The sequence below is a fragment of the Sphaerodactylus townsendi genome, linkage group LG03 (genome assembly GCF_021028975.2).
Source record: "Sphaerodactylus townsendi isolate TG3544 linkage group LG03, MPM_Stown_v2.3, whole genome shotgun sequence".
Taxonomy (NCBI): Eukaryota; Metazoa; Chordata; class Lepidosauria; order Squamata; family Sphaerodactylidae; genus Sphaerodactylus; species Sphaerodactylus townsendi.
Genome location: NC_059427.1, coordinates 22,031,056 through 22,050,706, shown reverse-complemented (window position 1 = coordinate 22,050,706; position 19,651 = coordinate 22,031,056). Strand labels below are relative to the sequence as shown.

The 19,651-nt window shown below is 48.4% G+C and overlaps 1 protein-coding gene across 2 annotated transcripts in view; it reads left to right on the top strand.

Annotated features, from left to right (window-relative positions):
* The window catches only part of LHFPL4 (LHFPL tetraspan subfamily member 4), a 79,213-nt gene extending 61,439 nt beyond the window's left edge, over positions 1-17,774 (top strand). The window contains exons 2-4 of one of the 2 annotated variants that reach the window (XM_048490085.1): positions 457-693; positions 8,218-8,234; positions 14,816-17,774. In XM_048490085.1, the coding sequence (XP_048346042.1) occupies positions 457-693; positions 8,218-8,234; positions 14,816-14,824 (263 nt within the window). In that variant the 3' untranslated portion in view covers positions 14,825-17,774. The remainder of the gene's footprint in view (positions 1-456; positions 694-8,217; positions 8,235-14,815) is intronic. The other variant, XM_048490086.1, reaches the window with a different exon arrangement.
* Positions 17,775-19,651: the final 1,877 nt, after the last annotated feature.

Genomic DNA, 19,651 nt, shown 5'->3' with positions numbered 1-19,651 from the left:
ATTTGCAGATTTGACAGTGTTGAAAATTAGATATATAGAAACACACACAGACACTCCATCAGCAGAGATCTGGGGCTGTTTGAGGGCAGTCCGTTAATGTCATAAAAAGCCCTCCCTCCAAATGACGGCAGTTCTGCTAAAAGCATAAAGGTGTTGGGGGCTGTGATGAAAGCCTCTTTAAACACAATCCCACAGATGATCCATTATACAGCTTCTGAGTTTTGTTATGGGCCTTCTTTTGTCTTTCGTTAAACAGCCTGGGTGGTGTCAGCCACGAGGCAGCAGTCTGAATCTTCTTGGGGTTTTTTTCAGCTCTGCTAAACCTTTATTGGTCTCGTGGCCCTTCTGAATTCTTCCCAGTGCAAGGGGGCACAACGGGCAGGCAGGCAGACGAGCTAGCCCCGTTGCTAATCACGACTCCTGCCTTATCCCTCCCTGTTTTCTTTGTCTCTCCAGCTCTCTGCCTGGTGCTGGGCTGCATGATATTCCCAGATGGCTGGGATTCAGAGAAGGTCAGGGACATGTGTGGGGAGAAGACGGGGAAGTACTCGCTGGGCGACTGCTCCGTGCGCTGGGCTTACATCCTGGCCATCATCGGCATCTTGAACGCCCTCATCCTCTCCTTCCTGGCCTTTGTCCTGGGCAACCGGCAGAACGACCTGCTTCTCGAGGAGCTCAAAACAGAGAACAAAGGTGAGTGCTGTCCCTTTCCCTGCTTCTGCCTTCAGCTCCCACTCCACACCTTTGTTGAGCTTGAAGCAAGCAACTCATAGAGCATCACAGGCCAAGGTGGAGATTCCTGTCAGAGAAGTGGCACCACCAGAAGTATCTTTTCTTTCCAGAAGAAAAATGGCCGGGGAGAAGGAGGGATGCGGGAAAAACATAGGCAGGCAAAGGACTGTCAGCACCCTCGTGCGATTCCAGTGCTGCCGTCCAAATCTTCCAGTGCCCAATTTATAAACATTTGGCACAACTCGCTTTCCAGCATATGGGTTGGGCTGCTAGAAATTTGTTCCTAACTCACTAAGCAGCCATTGTGTGGTTCCCACCACCACCCCCAGTGGGTAAAATGGAACACAGTGCAGCTGTGTGCATGGGCAGCGTGCCCAACAGTAGCAACACTGTGCTTAATCTTGTCCTGTCAGGGGCAGGAGTGGGGCTTGGTACATCTCAGATCCCATCTCCTCTAGCAGCTGCTTTGGCACTTCCCAGAAGTAGATAGTGCCTTAGGGCAGCTCTTTCAAGCTTCTGTCGTGGTTGTGTATCCATGTGCATCCTGGTCTTGCCAACAGCAGGTCAAATTTAGGCTTTCAATAATTGAAAGTCCCGGTAGGAATAGAGCGTATCCTGGCTGCTGCGGATTTTTCAGGCTGAGTAGCTGTGATCTGGTCGTTTTAACTCCTCGTGTTTTACCCACATCTGTGGCTGGCATCTTCATAAGCATGTCCTGGTAAGAGGCAAATGCATCTCATCCCCCTCCCACCTGGGAGATGGATGAAACAGATACCCAGCTATACACAAAACACTCTACAGTGAGCCACGGAGGAGGAGGAGGAGGAGGAGGAGGAGGAGGAGGAGGAGGAGGAGGAGAGGAGTTTGGATTTCTATCCTTCCTTTCTCTCCTGTAGGAGGACTCAAAGGGGCTTACAATCTCCTTTCCCCTTGCCCAGTGGTGGGATCCAAAAATTTTAGTAACAGGTTCCCATGGTGGTGAGATTCAAACTGTGGCGTAGCACCAATGGGGCTGGGCGGGGCACAACAGGGGTGTGGCCGAGCATTCCAGGGGCGGGGCATTCCTGGGCGGGGCTGTGGCAAGGACGCAGCCGCTGTGCCAGTCCTTGGGCGGGAAACGAATGCACGCAGGTGCAGGCTGCCACGCACGCCGTGCACCTCCTGCTAGACTGCTTCAAGTTCTTCGCGCTACTGCTGAGAGGAGGGGCGTAACTAAGGCAAAAATCACGTGGCAAAATCACCAATTAGTAACCCCCTCTCGGCACACACAAATAATTAGTAACCTACTCTCGGGAACCTGTGAGAACCTGCTGGATCCCACCTCTGCCCTCGCCCCTCACAACAAACACCCTGTGAGGTGGATGGGGCTGAGAGAGCTCAGAAGAACTGTGACTCGCCCAAGGTCACCCAGCTGGCATGTGCTGGAGTACACAAGCTAATCTAGTTTACCAGATAAGCCTCCGCAGCTCAAGTGGCCGCAGAGGGGGAATCAAACCCGGCTCTCCAGGTTAGAGTGCACCTGCTCTTAACCACTACACCACGCTGAGAAACACATGTTACCGTGGCATGTCTCTGAAGATGCCTAAGAAACCGTAGGAGCTGAAACTACCAGATCACAGCTACACAGCAGGGGGAAACCACAACAGTCAGTTAATTCTGGCTGTGAAAGCCTCCCATAATACATAAACATGTACTGTGCAGTACTCGTGATAAAACCAAACTTTTCAATACAGGAGAAGCTGAAGCACCTGCCTGCTTATAAGTCACGCAGCCCTGGGTGCTCTCTTGTTCCAAATGGGTGGCAGCCCGCTGCAGTTATTCAGGGCAAAGGCACCCTTCCTTGGTTCATGATTTCACAAGTCCCAAAGCTAAGAGCAGGGGTGTTCCTGGTCCTTGGCAGAACTGAAGACCAGGAACAAAGTTGTCTTCCAGTTTCGTACTAGACCCACAACCTGAATGCATATTAGAATCATTTACAAATCCAGGATCCGCAGAGATTTCCCTCAGGCAGGAACTGTGAAAAAAATTAAAGCCAAACAATTCAAATGACTTCAAGAAGCATTAAAGGCTGAACGGCTCAGACTCATTCCCCGTTGGCCTATCCCCCACCTCCAACAAATCCAAATCTTGGTTAGCATCCCTTCTAATTAGCATAACTCAGCTATTAGCAAAATGCAAGTAGCAGTTTCACTAGGAACCAATACAGTTTCCCTCAGGAACCAGTCGTGTTTCCCAAAGAGTGATTTTTGAAAAACTCACTGAGATATCAGAAAGGAAGTTGGCTCCACAGAGTGTTTTGGCATCCAAGTTTGCCCACCTGAACTCAGTCACTCCGCACAAAGAGAGATTCTAAGCCAGGATTCAACTGTGGCTTGGCATGAAAATAAACATTTGTGTTCAGACTGAGATATCACCGCAAATCGTGGTTAACCCTGAACCAGAGTCATCCGTATTAATTCAGGTAAGTATTTAGTTCATACTCTCCCATCAGTTCAGCATCCTTAAGGTAAGTATTCAATCAATGCGAAAACATGTATGTACATAAATATATTCAGTCCATCTTGGACGGAATATATTTATGTATATACGTGTTTTCGCATTGATTGAATACTTACCTTAAGGATGCTGAACTGATGGGAGAGTATGAACTAAGTACTTACCTGAATTAATACAGATGACTCTGAATCTATTTGTTATAATTGATAAAAATAAGTTGAACTTACCTGTTGGATGTAGTCAACAAGAAATGATTGTATTTACAACTAATGAAATATAAAAAATATGAACAATGATATAAACTCATGTATATAGATATACGTATTTGAAATATTAGTTATAGCCCGAGTGCAACAGTAGTGGTAGTTCTATTATTATTAATATTGACTGTTGCACCCCCTTTTCTTATGTAACCCTGAATCAGAAAATCCTCAGTCTTTCTTTTGGAGACATCGGGGGCCGGAGGGAGACATGACACGCAAGCCAGCTTTTTGGTTCTCCGCGGGTGAGCCTGGTAGAAAGTCACAAGTCTAATGGCAACCCTATAGGGCAGGGGTCCCTGACATGGTGTCCACGGGCACCACAATGCCTACTGATGCCTTTCCTGGTACCCACCAGGTGTTTTTAGAAAGTAGCAGGGAAAAGTGGGGCTTTTGCCCAGCAGGGCTTCTGGTTGCCATTCCGGTCTTGATTGGCTGTGCAGATTTTTTTTTTAACGTTGCTCAGGTAGCAGCTGCACAAAAAAAAAATCAAGGGCACTTCCTTTATTCCCATCTAACCTACTCTGAAGAACAATACACCCAGCTTGCATAATGCCCATTCTTTCAAATATGCACTGTAGACTGTGCGTATAGACCAGTGGTGGCGAACCTATGGCACTCCAGATGTTCACGGACTACAATTCCCATCAGCCCCCACTCATGGACTACAATTCCCAATTGGCCATGCTGGCAGGGGCTGATGGGAATTGTAGTCCATGAACATCTGGAGTGCCATAGGTTCGCCACCACTGGGGTAGATTTTGTTTTACATACCACCTTATGTCACCTCTCCCCCAGCTATTGATCCTACCAAAGCAGGGCCATGGACTACTGCCCAAGCAGCCCCATGTGTAGGATCACTCTCTGAGAATATACTGTATCCTGTCGTAGCCATGAGGGCTAGAAGCTTGCTAGCTATGATTCCCGAGCTATAAACCCCACGCATAAATGTTCCTAACTCACACAGTCAAACTGAAAAAGCCCAGAAGCCACTCAAGTCTGTTCAATCGTTATTCAGGACCAGGAGGATCCCAATGGGGTCCCAGTCCCATTGTAATCCTTAAGGACACTGATGACAGACAGCTGCATTCAATTTGCCATTGTCAAACAAACAGGGCTTATGCTGCAGAGCTGCTAAACAATCCTCTTGCTTCCTCACGATCCTATATCCCACTTCATACCTGGTGCTCTCAAAACTTTGTATGTTAAAAGGCCAGCAAAACAGTTACCAGATTCATCTGTCCACCAACATGGGACAGCTCCAGGTTGGGAAACTCCTGGGAAATTTGGGGTGGGGCCCAGGCAGGATTGGGATCTCAGAGCCAGTGTGGTGTAGTGGTTAAGAGCAGTGGACTCTAATCTGGAGAACTGGGTTGGATTCCCCACTCCTCCACATGAGTGGCGGACTCTTATCTGGTGAACTGGATCCCCCCCCCTGTTCCTACATATGAAGCCTGCTGGGTAAACTTGATCTGAGATTGCAAATGCCTTAACAGACCAGGTGATCAGGAGCAACAGCCGCAGAAGGCCACTGTTTTCGCATCCTGCATGTGAGCTCCCAAAGGCACCTGGTGGGCCACTGCGAGTAGCAGAGAGCTGGACTAGATGGACTCTGGTCTGATCCAGCTGGCTTGTTCTTATGTTCTACCTCACAAGGTGTCTGTTGTGGGGAGAGGAAGGGAAAGAAGAAGAAGAGTTTGAATTTAAGGAGATTCAAGGCGGTTTACAAGCTCCTTTCCCTTCCTCTCCTCACAACAGACACCTTGTGAGGTAGGTGGGGCTGAGGGAGTTCCAAAGAACCGTGACTAGCCCAAGGTCACCCAGCAGGAATGTAGGAGTGTGGAAACAAATCTGGTTCACCACATAATACTCTGCCACTCAGGTGGAGGAGTGAGGAATCAAACCGGGTTCTCCAGATTATAACCCACCTGTTCTTAACCACGACACCACATTTGCTCTCTAAGGCAGGGGTAGGGAACCTGCGGCTCTCCAGATGTTCAGGAACTACAATTCCCATCAGCCCCTACCAGCATGGCCAATTGGCCATGCTGACAGAGGCTGATGGGAATTGTAGTTCCTGAACATCTGGAGAGCCGCAGGTTCCCTACCCCTGCTCTAAGGAATTTGCAAGTCACCTTGACTCTTCTTACAGGATAGAAAGGCAGGGTAGAAATCCAAACTCTTCTTCTCCTCACCCAGGGCCTTTGATAATGGGTAGGCAATAAACAATAAATGAATGAACAGATTTCACCTTGCAAAGCAGCCATGATTTCCTCCAGGGAAAATGATCTCTGTAGCTTGGAGATGAGCTGTAAATCTGGGGGATCTCCAGATCCCACCTGGAGGTTGGTATCCCTACCTGCACACTCCTTTTGCTCTTCACATCAGAGTCTTCTAAATACGATTAGGGCAAAGCTGCGCTCACAGAAGAGCCTCGGGTCCCGCGGGAGGGGGATTCAGCCGCGTTCCGCCTTTGCCGGAGCTGCTCCTGGCTTTGCTGAGGCCTTGGACGGGAGCCAGGGAAGCCTAAGGTGCGTAATTGGAAATGTAATTAATCAGAATAAATCTCCTGGCCTGTGAGTTTGGGCCATCTGTTTAAATTAGGAAGGCGGCAGCCTCGCCAGCAGGAACCAGGATGCTGGAGCAGCAATAAATGGTTCTGAGAGGGAACCGAGAGCCAATAGAGCCCTTTGTGGATTTCTTTTTTTGGCTGTCAAGATGCAGCCGCCTTATGGCGATCCCGTAGGGTTTTCCAGGAAAGAGCCATTCGGGGGAGGTTTGCCACTGCACCTGCCTCTGTGTAGCAACCCTGGTGTTCCTTGGGGGTCACCCAGCCACATACTGACCAGGCCTGACCCTGCTTAGCAGCCAAGATATGGCAAGGCTGGGCTATCTTGGTCAGGGCTCCTTTGCTGATGCTCAGAAAGAAACAGAGATGCCTGGGCTGGCCTACACCGAACCTGAGGAAGGTGCAGTGAGCAAGGACCACTCCTGGGCTGCCAACCTCCAGGGCGTGGCTGGAGATCTCCTGCTTTTACAACTGATCTGAACACGGCAGAGATTAGTTTGCTTGGACAAAATGGCAGCTTCTGTTCTAATAGATCAGCAAAAAATTAGCAGACTAAAGGGGGTCATCCAGTGGTGGGATCCAAAAATTTTAGTAACAGGTTCCCTTGGTGGTGGGATTCAAACAGTGGCGTACCGCCAGTGGGGATGGGCGGGGCACGAGGGGGGCGTGGCCGGGCATTCCGGGGGTGGGGCATTAATAATTTCTCTGTTACTGACAAAACCTCTTACTGTAAAAAAAAGTTCCTAATTTCCAGCTGGTATAAGCATAAGCATGAGCATTTTTATTGTCATTGTGCACGCACAACGAAATTTACAGCAACATTCCTCGATGCACACAATTTCAGACTCATACATCATCCTCACTTTCCCCTTCCTCCACCCATCCCTACACAGCCCCAAACACATCAACACGAAGCCGCGGAGTTTAGCATAGCCACAGCTCTAGAGTAGAAGCTGTCTCTAAGCCTCTTTGTCCTAGTTTTGATAGACCTGTATCGTGTATCTTTCTGTCCATAATTTAAACTCACTATAGCAAGTCCTATCGTCTACTGCCAACAGAAACAACCACTTCTCCTCTAATTGACTGCCTGTCAAATACTTAATACTTTCAAATACTTAATTTTGTTTCTAGAAATCAAAAGGAGGATACTTACCTTAAACAAAGAACTTTACCATATTTCTAAAGCATGTTTTTAAAACAGCCCAACAGGGAGAATTATCCCGTTTTCTACCTTCGCTAACCAGCCACATAGGAAACAACAGGACTTTATGATTTTTGGACCTAATGGAATTTCTAACGGGAAAGCAGACCCAATTAGTAACCCCCTCTCGGCACACACAAATAATTAGTAACCCACTCTCGGGAACTAGTGAGAACCTTCTGGATCCCACCTCTGGGGTCATCCCCAGGTTGGTCAGAGCCTTGTTCATTCATCAAGCTTCTATGAAAAAGCACAGCTGCAGAGGTTGGTTAGAAAGTTAGCAACCCCCTGCTCAGTTGGGGGTGGGGGAGTGAAAGGAAGAGCTGCGTTCTCATTTGTCCCTGTTTAAAAACAGGTGGGGTTCAAGTGCTGGAGAGGAAGAGTGCCCAATCTTCAAAGAACTTAAGAACATTTGTTTCTTTTAAAGCATCAACATAAATAAATAAGTGATGAAGCAGGAGTCCTTCACAGCCAGGAAAAGGAATAATTTTGTTCCTCTTCCTCCCACCTCTCCAGTCCAAGGCTATTGATTTAAATGGGGTGAGACTGGAGCGAAGGTGCGTAGCATTGCACAATCAAGGAACACTTCCATGCTGGAGTTTTAAAGCTAATGAGAATCTATAAACGCATTGAAGAAACCAAAAATTGGAGAGAGCTGCAGTCCTCAGGTCACAGAATCAGAAGGAAATCCTGAAGCACTCCACAGTATCTGCTTTTGATTAATAATAAGAGTGCACAGGATTAGGCCAGAAGTCCCTCGGTGTGACAAGCGCAGAAGTGGTGTGGGGCCTCTTGCTGCCATTCTGGTCACAGACACATCAAGAGCAGAGGACCAGCGTTGCATTTCAAACACCCCATGAAACTTTTCAGTGGGGAATTACACTGAGCTAAAAAGCTAGAGAACCTCTTGAAGCCGGCCGGCTCGACCCTAATTTTCTCTTTTTTTATATTTTCAACAGATTTTGTTGGCACCGCGGTAAGTTCTGTGTGTTGGTGTGGCCTCTGTTAGTGTGGGCCTCGTCTAGGTCCGTTTACGTTCACCTGTGTCTTGTGCAAAAAGGGGATTGTGGCTCGGAGCATTTCCACAAACCAAATTATTTTTGTCTGTGAGGGCATGAGTTTCTCACATCTTCCAACTCCCCCTGTGGCCCAAAATGCCCTCTGAAAAGCTGTTCCTAACGCTGTCCCTCTGGAGAAGCGTTTCACGGCGCCATTTCGGTCTGCAGGGGAAAGGATGGAGTGAGACCGACATGCCGTAGGTTGAAGCCCTGTTTGTGGAAATGTTCAAGTAGAGATGCAAACCTGTTCTCCTTTTTTTTGTCTAGTCTTTTCTAATGTTTGTGCATAAATGTTTGTCTCAGGTTGTTTTACCCCTGTCTGTCCCTCCTCTTTGTCTGAGAAAAATGGAGTTCTGAATAACCAGAATTATTGGCCACAGCCCTTGGTTCTTCCAGCACTGTTCATCTGAAGCTCCTGAGGCCCGGTTCTACATTGCTGCAGTTTCCAGTCTTTTCCCAAAATTTCCTTCTCAAAAAGTGCCAATAATCACTTGGGGTTTGGGGGAGGCAGGGGAAGGACAAACCCACCAACCACATTATCTCTCCCCCCCCCCCCCACCCCGGCCATGGCTTTCCAAAGTCTTCTGTTTTTACATCCACACAACTGTGGTACTAAATTTTTTATTTCTCTTTTCTCAAAAAGTGCCAATAATCACTTGGGGGTTTTGGGGGGGGGGGCAGGGGAAGGACAAACCCACCATATTATATCTCCCGCCCGCCATGGCTTTCCAAAGTCTTCTGTTTTTACATCCACACAACTGTGGTACTAAATTTTTTATTTCTCTTTTCTCAAAAAGTGCCAATAATCACTTGGGGTTTTTTTTGGGGGGGGGGCAGGGGAAGGACAAACCCACCAACCATATTATATCTCCCCCCCCGCCATGGCTTTCCAAAGTCTTCTGTTTTTACATCCACACAACTGTGGTACTAAATTTTTTATTTCTCTTTTCTCAAAAAGTGCCAATAATCACTTGGGGTTTTTTTTGGGGGGGGGGGCAGGGGAAGGACAAACCCACCAACCATATTATATCTCCCGCCCGCCATGGCTTTCCAAAGTCTTCTGTTTTTACATCCACACAACTGTGGTACTAAATTTTTTATTTCTGCTTTTCTCAACTGTAAGGAGTCTCAAAGCAACTTATAAACTTCTTCCTTTCCTCTCCCCACAACAGACACCTTGTGAGGTAGGTGGGATCAGTTTCATATCTACAGAAAATGGAGCCTGGGGCAAGAACTGATTTTGCCCCATCCCCCCCGGCTTTCTTAACCCCCACATCCTCTTTGGCCAAGGTTCCTTGCCTCAAACAACCCTAAAAAAGCCTGACTCTCCCCTTAAATTTGCTGTTGGTTCTGCGTATTCCTAACTGCTACACCCCAGCGGTGTATATGTGTGGTTTGAACCCTTCTTAAATGCCTCTTAAGGGTTTAGCACAGAGAATTCAAAGAGAGATGCTGGGATTCTTTGCAGCACAGCACCTGCGGAAAAGCAAAGCAGTACAACTGCCAAATCAAGGCTTACCTTTATTTATTAGGTATTTATTTATTATTGGAACATTCGGCTAATATAGCAGAGTTTGCCCAATCACAGAAGCGTGATATTGAGGACAGTCACTAAATCTTCCAAGAAGCATATTGCAAAAAGTTAAACTTGCATCTGTTCAAGTAGATTCTGTTCACGTCCAGGTTGCAGTTGACAGGAAGAGAGAGAATCCTGATTGAAAATGTGCTTCTCCTGTCACAAGCAGCCAGCTGATCTGGCGTCTTGTGTGTAGAAGAACGAGGCCTTGTTTCTACATACATGTGACTCCAAGAAAAACCATGTGGGGAGTGGGAAGAACAAAGGAACCAGAGGAGGGGTGAGGAGCAGGTCCCAGGTTAAGACAAAAAGATGGACACCCCATTCAAGAAGATAACACTTATACCCACTTAAAATGATGTCTGCTCCCCAATGTCCAGGCATGCGGAGTCACTGACTCCAACATTTATTCCCTGCTTTTCTTCCTAAAGGGGTTTACTGCATCGTTCTCCCAGCCTCCATTTTTATTCTCCCAGCAACAAACCTGTGAGGCAGGCTAAAATGAAAGGGAGTGACTTGTGTAACCCAACTTAGGGTTTAAGAGGGATATTACCATTGATGGAAAGGGAGTTCAAGTCTCTGACAGTGTGATCCCACCTTGTGACCCATACCATTCACCAGGCTTGCAACAAAAGAAGACTTTAAATCTGTGCTCGGTTCATTATAACAATAATGTGCAATACAACCATGAAACGTGGTAAAGCAGTGCAGAAACAATGATCAACATGTAATAGTTCTGGCCTGTTGTGCAAAACAGGCTAGCAGGGTCTCAGTCCTTTGCAATTTTCTCTAGCTGTGTCCTTTGGCACTGCTGGTGGACTTGCAGCTTTGCTGTGCCCTCTCTCTTGGTTATCAAGCCTTCGAGGGAAGCCCTGAAATATGCAAATATAGTTCATAATAACAGAACTCTGTGAAGTAGGCTGGCTCCAGTCACAGACCTCTAACAGATCTGAGGGAATTGGAGCTCTTTCTTCCTTATATGGAAAATATGAGCTCTTTAGCCCCCCCGCCCCCCCCGCCCCCCACCACAGTGGACCTGGGTTACACTTGCACAAGGTAACCCTGCAATTTTCCATGCAGAGTGGGGATCCCTTCTGATGGGGGGGGGGGGGTTGAGCAATTTGTGCAGGACTCCCGTTCTGCAAAAATGGTCAGAACACGTGAGGCTCCATGCAGCCCCCATTGGCGTGGCCTGTCTTAGAGGAAGAAGAGGTGGGAAATGAAGGGGGAGATCATAGCACTGGCAAGGAGGAACAGACAGAGGCTGGTATGGGGAAAAGCGGGAAAGCACGGTGGCACAATTACATTAAGAAGAAGAGCTTGGATTTATATCCCCCCTTTCTCTCCTGTAAGGAGACTCAAAGGGGCTTACAAACTCCTTTCCCTTCTCCCCCTATAACAGTGATGGCAAACCTTTTTGAGACTGAGTGCCCAAATTGCAACCCAAACCGCACTTATTTATCACAAAGTGCCAACCTGGCAATTTAACCTGAATGCTGAGGTTTTAGTTTAGAAAAAACCGGTTGGTTCCCTCTTCCTCCACCCCACCTGCTCGAGCAGGGGCCAGCCTGCTCTAGCCTCCAGCAAGTCCGGTGCGCACCACTCTGTGTTTCTCTAGCACTGTGGTGGCGAACCTTTGGCACTCCAGATGTTATGGACTACAATTCCCATCAGCCCCTGCCAGCATGGCCAATTGGCCATGCTGGCGGGGCTGATGGGAATTGTAGTCCATAACATCTGGAGTGCCAAAGGTTCGCCACCATGGCTAGCATCTCTGTCTCCTCTGAGACCCACCCCCCCGGGCAGCAGCCACCCAGAGCACAGGCACCAGGCCCGCCAGCCGAGTCCTCCTTCCTCACCGCAGTGCGCACATGTCATGCTCAGTAGCCCAGGCCAGCCTAGATGTGTGTGTGTGGGGGGGGTAATTTTCCGCCCCCCACATGACAAATTCTGTGTGCGCGTGCCCACAGAGAGGGCTCCGAGTGCCACCTCTGGCACTTGTGCCATAGGTTCGCCATCACTGCCCTATGAGGTTGGTGGGGCTGAGAGAGCTCCAAAGAACTGTGACTAGCCCAAAGTCACCCAGCTGGCATGTGTTGGAGTGCACAGACTAATCTGAATTCCCCACAGAAGCCTCCACAGCTCAGGCAGCAGAGCAGGGAGTCAAACCCGGTTCCTCCAGTTTAAAGTACACCTGCTCTTAACCACTATGCCGCAGCCAAGGTGGGTATGAAGCACCTAGCTCCATTCATGATCTCATACTGCCTTGAAGACGCATTGTCTTCCCCAGAAAGGAAACCTGAGGAATAGACTGTCAGAGGACTTCAGACTCTGAGCTTGCACTGACAAGAGATAAAGCCAAGCGTAGACACAGGACAGGCCAAAATCAGAGGTCAAGGAAGACCCAAGAATATTCTGTCTCTTTTGACAGCCATTAAGCTGTCTGAAAAAGACTGGCTGTTTCCCAGGAGCAAAATCCCAGCACAAGGTCAAATACTCCTTTTTTCAGCTAGTGTTGATGAGACGCTCTGGAAGAGTGCCCCTCCTAGATAATTCAGTCCTTTGATCTCTTAATTCAGGGATCATATCCTTAAATGTAGGATAAAACAGGAGTTCCTATGAGCCAAGGTTGCTGATAAACAGGCTTATAATAAAATCGTAATAATGAGTCTTTTTTAAAAAAAAACAACTATGCTTTTGTCACCAGAATCCTGTAACTACTTGTAGTCGAGTTTCATAGTTCTTTATTCTGTTCAAGGCAGCTCAGCAGTCTTAGAGCGTTTTCCCACTTACCAGTAGCTGCGCGCTACTGCAGCCAAGTAGTGCGGGATCCCCCGGCACTCCCCACTACAGGGGCGGCAACAACGCAGCCGCCCTGACGCTGCCGCTGTCATGCCCCCTCAGCACGCATCATTCCTGGCACTCTTCAAAACGGAGCCTTTTGATGACCCTGCGCAGAGCGCGGGGTCGTGGGGAAGCCCGGGCGCGCGCCTGAAATGACGCGTGCTGAGAGCAGCGCACAGCATAAGGGGGTCGTGGCAAGTGGCGAAACGCCCTTACAATCCTTTAATCTTATCCAAAGCAATTCAAACGGAATGCCAGTCCAGTTCTGTTTCAGTCACCTTCATCGGGGCATATGATTCTCTACTAAACAAACCTTGCCATCACTATTCTTTTCAATAACACAAAACCACTTGATCTGCCAAACTACCAACATAAATTGACTCCCCACTACAGGCCCCTATAAGCTTTTCGGCAATCTCATTGTATAAAGAAGATCTGCTTCAAGAACTCGCACTTTCCCTGGAACAATCAATGTGGCAATAATTGCTCATCTGATGTTCAATCCCAGTAAGGATTGAACAAAGTTATAAAGAGCGAATTGCTAACAGCTGAGCCCAGCTTGTTAGTCCTACTGATTAGAGGTAAATTTACTCTTTGTAACTATTCAATACTTACTTGGGTTTTTCTTGAGGAATCAGTGCACGGAGGAAAATTAAACCAAACTCCTTTCTGTGTATGCCCAGTGTATGAGCATACCCTGCAGTCATGGGTGATTATTTGTTAGACATTCCAGTTCCCAAGAACTTCAGTATCTCATGCAGTTTGGCCCTCTGTTCTGGTTATGAAAATGTGTTTTATATGTGCTTGGGGCTCCTTGTGGGTGCAAAAGTGAGTTTGAAATCACGTGGTGGAAATGAAGCCTCAGATGAAGAGTAGCATTTTCCAGTCACCGGAAGTATAGACTGATGGGTGTACCTCTTTGCACTCCCTCAGGACTGTCACTAGCAGAAGCAGATACCACTAATACTATTCTGCTGTATAATGCCCTCTTTACAGATCTTTGTATTTTCTGGTTGTTGTGGGTTTTTCCGGGCTGTGTGGCCGTGGTCTGGTGGATCTCGTTCCTAACGTTTCACCTGCATCTGTGGCTGGCATCTTCAGAGGTGTATCACAGAGGGAAGTGTGTTACTTCTCTCTGTGATACACCTCTGAAGATGCCAGCGACAGTTGCAGGTGAAACATTAGGAATGAGATCTCCCAGACCACGGCCACGCAGCCCGGAAAAACCCACAACCACCAGTTGAGTCCTGCCTCGAAAGCCTACAAAAATACTTTGTATTTTCTGCCTTTCGTTGCATGTTTTAATTTTATACAAATTCAACAAAGAGAGCAAGTAGCAATCTGTAAACATTTAAATCTAGTCAAATGTTACATATCTAGTCCCGGCCTGGAATTTGGTGGCGCAGAGCATAATGAACAAGTGTCTGTTTCTCCACAGATTGATCAGGAGCATTACTAAATAGTTCCTCGCAATGGTGGAATCCAAAAATTTTAGTAACAGGTTCCCATGGTGGTGGGATTCAAACTGTGGCGTAGCGCCAATGGGGCTGGGTGGGGCACGACGGGGGCGTGGCCGGGCATTCCAGGTCGGGGCATTCCTGGGCGGGGCTGTGGCAAGGACGCAGCCGCTGCGCCAGTCCTTGGACGAGAAACGAATGCACGCAGGCGCAGGCTGCCACGCACGCCGGTGCACCTCCTGCTAGACTGCTTCAAGTTCTGCGCGCTACTGCTGAGAGGAGGGGCATAACTAAGGCAAAAATCACGTGGCAAAATCTCCAATTAGTAACCCCCTCTCGGCACACGCAAATAATTAGTAACCTACTCTCAGGAACCTGTGAGAACCTGCTGGATCCCACCTCTGGTTCCTCGGACCTGGCGCCATGCTAATTTTCATCATTAATACAATTCTCTTTGTTTTAGATTTTCATAGCGCTGACATCAATTAACATTGATGCAGGATGTTAGTGGGTCTTTTTCTCTTTTTTTGTGTGCATGAGTCTACGCCGCACTGCTCACGGCTGATGGTTGTGAAGCCTCGCCTGGAGCGCGTCTTGCTGACACTGTGCATTTTCTCCACAGAGGATATAATGTAGAAGAGGCAGGAGCCCCTCCCCCCATCGGTATCTGGATCGGACTCTTTCTCTCCTCCTCCTCCTCCCCCCGTCCCACATCTCCCACCGCCTTTCTTTCGCTGCCGCCAGCTGGAAAAAGATCATCAGACTCCAAAGCCTCAGAATCTGCCAACCGTCTCACCTGCGTGCCACGTCCGGCCCTCATGATTCGCCAGCTTCGGCCCCCCGCACTTCTGCTGACTGGTTGCCGACGGAGGGGAAGGTCAACACAGACACCCTCAGCTCATCTTGAACTTGCCGCTTTTGGGGGCGGGGGGGGGGGGAAGAAACACACAACTGCAATTTCGTGTTTAAAGGAACGACGTCCCTCAAATTTTTCACATTCGTCCGAAGGGAGTCAGCCCTTTTTACGAAAAGCTGCCACGATAACCCCCCCCCCGCCCGTGCCCGTCTTTCTCAAGACCTGGTGCCAGCGTTGCAACAGACTGTGTTGGGGGCCCACCTCTCTGCCTCATCTGTCCCCCATTTCTGACCTTCCGTCAACTTAGCGCACTCCCATCCCCATAATGGGGCCAAACCAGCACCTGAGACTGGCCCATTTGATACTTTTGTGAGTAAACTGAATTGTCTCTGAACAGGGTATGGTGAGCCCAAATCCTCTTTACCTTTGGGGGTTGCTGCCACCAGAACTTCTCATTCTCCACGCATCCTGCCCAGGCGGTGCAGCCATACTTTGAAATGTGCAGAAAAGCCGACTAGGGAGGGGGTGGTCAGCTAGCTTCTCTCTGCTTATCGTGGGGGCCCCACACAGTCTCAACCTGGAGGGTGACTCCTCTACCACTGAATGTAACCCTCGGTCAAGGCCCCCCACCCATAGAGAGAGAGCCAGCTGTGGAAGGAGGCCTCACACTTTCTTCTTGCCTGCTTCAAAGCATCAACACTCTCCCAGGCTGTGGCCACGGTTCAGTTCTGAGCCTGGTGTCAAAATGCTATTTTGTAGTGCTTCAGCTACTCGTGTGAAAGCAGCATTGCAGCTCCAGGTAGCCTAAGGATCTGGGGCAGATCGAGGTTCCACCACCACTATTACAAACAGAAAAATGTTCCAATTTTAGTATATGCGCTGCCGAAGCGAGCACTATTTCGAACAAAGATCATCCGGGTAAGAGAGTGTAGGCCGGAGTCTCCCCTTCTGCAGGAATGTGCTTCCTGAGTATATCCTGTGTCAGATTAAAGTATGACAACATGCTAACTTCAGTGAGGACTTGAGCCTCCCAGAAATGTGTCCTGATTCATATTTCCCATGCTCTCAGTGACCACCAACCAGGACACATTGCCTGGAGGCGTTTGGACAGCATTGTCCTCTCTGGACAGCATCTGACCAGACCCTCACGAGATGACTAGGTTCTGTACATGCAACTGTGTTGTCCATCCAACATAGTGTCTCTGGCTACCAATGCACGCCCCCCCTTGTCATTTGAACTAGGCTTCAGGCCAAGACTAGGCTTCAAACCCTCCCCAAGAGGGGCTCCCAAGCTAAGGTGAGGGCAAACCTCCTCTTGTGCCAAAATAGGCCCAACTGGGTGACGCTTCACACAGTGTCAAGCGCCCCTTCATTTCTCTCAGCTCTCAACAGGCAGCTGCTAAGCCAATATGACCACGAAGCAAGCAATAGTAGTGTTGGCAGCAGCCACCAGTGTCCCTTTTTAACAAAGCTAACCAAGACCTGGTGATGCAGAGAGAATCTGTTTCACAGACCGACATAGCCCCAGGTAAGTGGCAAGGAACGCGGGGAGGCAACGACAGAAGAAAAAGGTAAGAGGGAGCGGAGAAAAGGTCTAAGATGGAGGTCTGCGACTGAAAACCCAAGGGATACCTCGCATGATGGTAACAATCAAACAGCAAGCTAAATAATTTACTTCTAATGGTATCCAAAATATCTGTTGCCTGAGGCAGGCTCACCACACATGGTGAGAGGAACAGGGCTTGTCCTGAGGGAATGATATGAAGGCCTAGTTCTGGGCCTGCAGAAAGAATGTGTAAGTGAAGAAGAACATAAAGACATTGGGCAAAAAAAAAATGTCTGTCGGGGCTGTACGGCTTCTGGGAATGTGATGCTCTCGAAAAGGAAGCTCGAAGAATGTGGAGACCTTGTGCATTACAGTGACTTTCATGTGGACTGTGTTCACCAAGTAGTAGTAGCGCTAGGAAGACGTCAAGCAGTTGTCAGTGGAGCTAAGGGAAAGATGCGATAACCCCTAGGTCCAGCTTTACTAGAACCAGCCACGTGTGCTGTGCCACTGAAAAGCGCCAAGGGAATTGGCCGGTTCACAGGGGGAAAAAAAATCACTGTGGGGAGTGATCCTCCCTCCATCTCAAAACCCAGAGTAAAATTACGAGGAGACAGGCATATGTCAAGCGTTCAGTCCACTCATTAAAGCTGCAGTTCTAAACATACTTACTTGGGAGTAGTTTTCATTGAACCTTAGAAGGACTGAGTCGACACGCAGAAGATTTGGCTGCAAATCTCTTAATTCAGGCGCCACAACAGAAAGTGGTTCTTTGCCAAGGAGGGGTGGGCAGAAACTTTGTAAGCGCAAGGCACATGGCCCTGCCTTCCTGTTTCCAGGTCGTTTCCTCCAAGTCAGCCATTTTAGCAAAGTCCAAAACATAATGATAAAGGATTTGAGAGCTCAGAATGAAGGTGTGGAGTTACCCCCTGCAATTCCAGAAGGATACAGGAGCCACCGGATATAGATTACCCTGTAGTGGTGGGGGGTGGGGGGTGGGGGGTGGGGGGAGGACAAGGTGCACAGGATGGAACCACAGTGGATGAAAACAGCAAGATTGGTGGAGAAGGGAATACAATAGCTGTAATATATATCTGTATTTTAGTACAAAAAAAGTTTGATACAGTGTTTCACAAAAACTTATTGGAAAACATAAAATTCAAAATGGATGGATTGGAACAGAACCTCGGTTGCATCAATGAAAAGCTTTGAGACTGGCTTGAGGTCTGGGGATGGGAAATGTGGGTAACATGAAATTACAAGAGTTCATGGGAAGTAGAGGGGAACATTTGGAATTGGGTTTAGTGTTCATGCATATGAGCCTTCAAGAAAGAAAGTTGCTTAGAGCTGGCAGCGTAACTCCTTTGAAAGGCAAACCAACCCAAAGACCTGTGGGACTGAATCGTGTGACAAAGGGGGCATTGTCTTGTATGGGGGAGAGGATGCATACATCACACGACTCATAAGTCAAATCCATGCTGTCACTCAACCTATATCCATCCACTTCGCATTAACACTGTGAGAGGGTATCAAATTGTACCTGCAACCTGGCTATTTCATCATTTTGTCTATTGGTCCATACTCTTTTCCGCTGCAAGATAAAAGTGTGTTCAGCAGTGTTGTAGGAGAAGAGAAAGTAGCGTGCTTCTGCAGTAGAAAATAGTCCTGAATGTAAGAGCATAAGTAAAGGCTCCTGAACACGTGCAGAGTGCCAGCCCACAAAGCTCATGTCTTGCGGGAGGATTCTGAAGGGAATTGGAGGTAGGGTAAGGAAGGGGAGAGCGACCCCTCTACCAGCCAACAGTCCTGATCTCACCTAGGCGGAGTCTTGCTGCGCCAAACAGTTCCAATGTAGTGGCAGGTGCTGAGCTCCCGTCTCGGCATCTGCATTCATGACCCGGAGCCCTTGCAGAGCTGCTGCGTTCAGATCCCCATCCCTTTGCGGCCAAATCCAGAACAGAGAAGTACCTTACACTACACAAGTCGCTTACTTAGTGATGGAGCAACTCCCCTGTCCCATTTTGGCTGCTGTACCTCACACTTCCATCCCTTCCCCGGAGACAAGAGCCATTTTATTTAAAAAAATAAAATGGTTCAATCAGATTGGAGTTTTTAATAAATGGAGGCCGGCAGCTTCTGCAGGTACCCCTGCTACAAATAAGGTCCAGGATATGGTGGATTGATGTACTATTGTATTTTTATCTTTTGGTGGAAACGAGTATGGGGCGTTTTAATTCTTCTGGAGCTGAGGGCAATATAGAGAGTTCTCCTTTCCCCATTTTATCCTGATACCCCACCTGTGAGGTACGTTAGGCTGAGAGAGAGCGAGTGGTGGTCCAAGGTCACCTAGCAGGCTTCCGTGGCAGACTGGGGATCTGAACCGGGCCCTCCCAGGTCCAAGGTTCTAGCAACTGCACCACAATGACACACGAACAATTCTACATAGATCCGCTCAGCCTACATTCTTGTCCTGGCAATTACATTGTGCAAATCAACCCTGGTCAATCATTTTTATCCATGGCATCTGTAAGTGTTGAAACCCCCCACCCCCCGTTTGATTCCCCGTAGGTTTTATTGATGAGCAGGGGTATGGAGGGAGCACCTACTTGTTGCTGCTGCCCCGCACCACTGTGCATAGGCTTACACACCCCACTTCTCCAGATCCCTGTTTTTGGAAGCTAGGCCACCACCACCAAGAGCAGTGATTCACTCCACCCCCCCACCCCCCTTGGGGGAGAGAATTAAACAGACCCTTGAGCCTCGGTGAGAATGACAGGGTGCAAGTGATGCAAAATAAACCCCTTTTCTTAACCAATGGCAGCCTTTCGCTTTGTCTTGTAAGCTGAATGGAAAGCCGCTGAAAATGGAGATGGCCTTTATCTCGATGCCCCCTGCCCGGCCCTGCATTTCATTTCATTTCATGCCATTAGGAAATCACAGCATGGAAACTGGCAGACAAAATATGGGAACTTCTGCTCCCTGTGGGAGTGGGATAGAGGGGAAGACAGACACAAGATTGTCCCTTCTGGATCAACCCTGCAAACGTGAAGCACGGT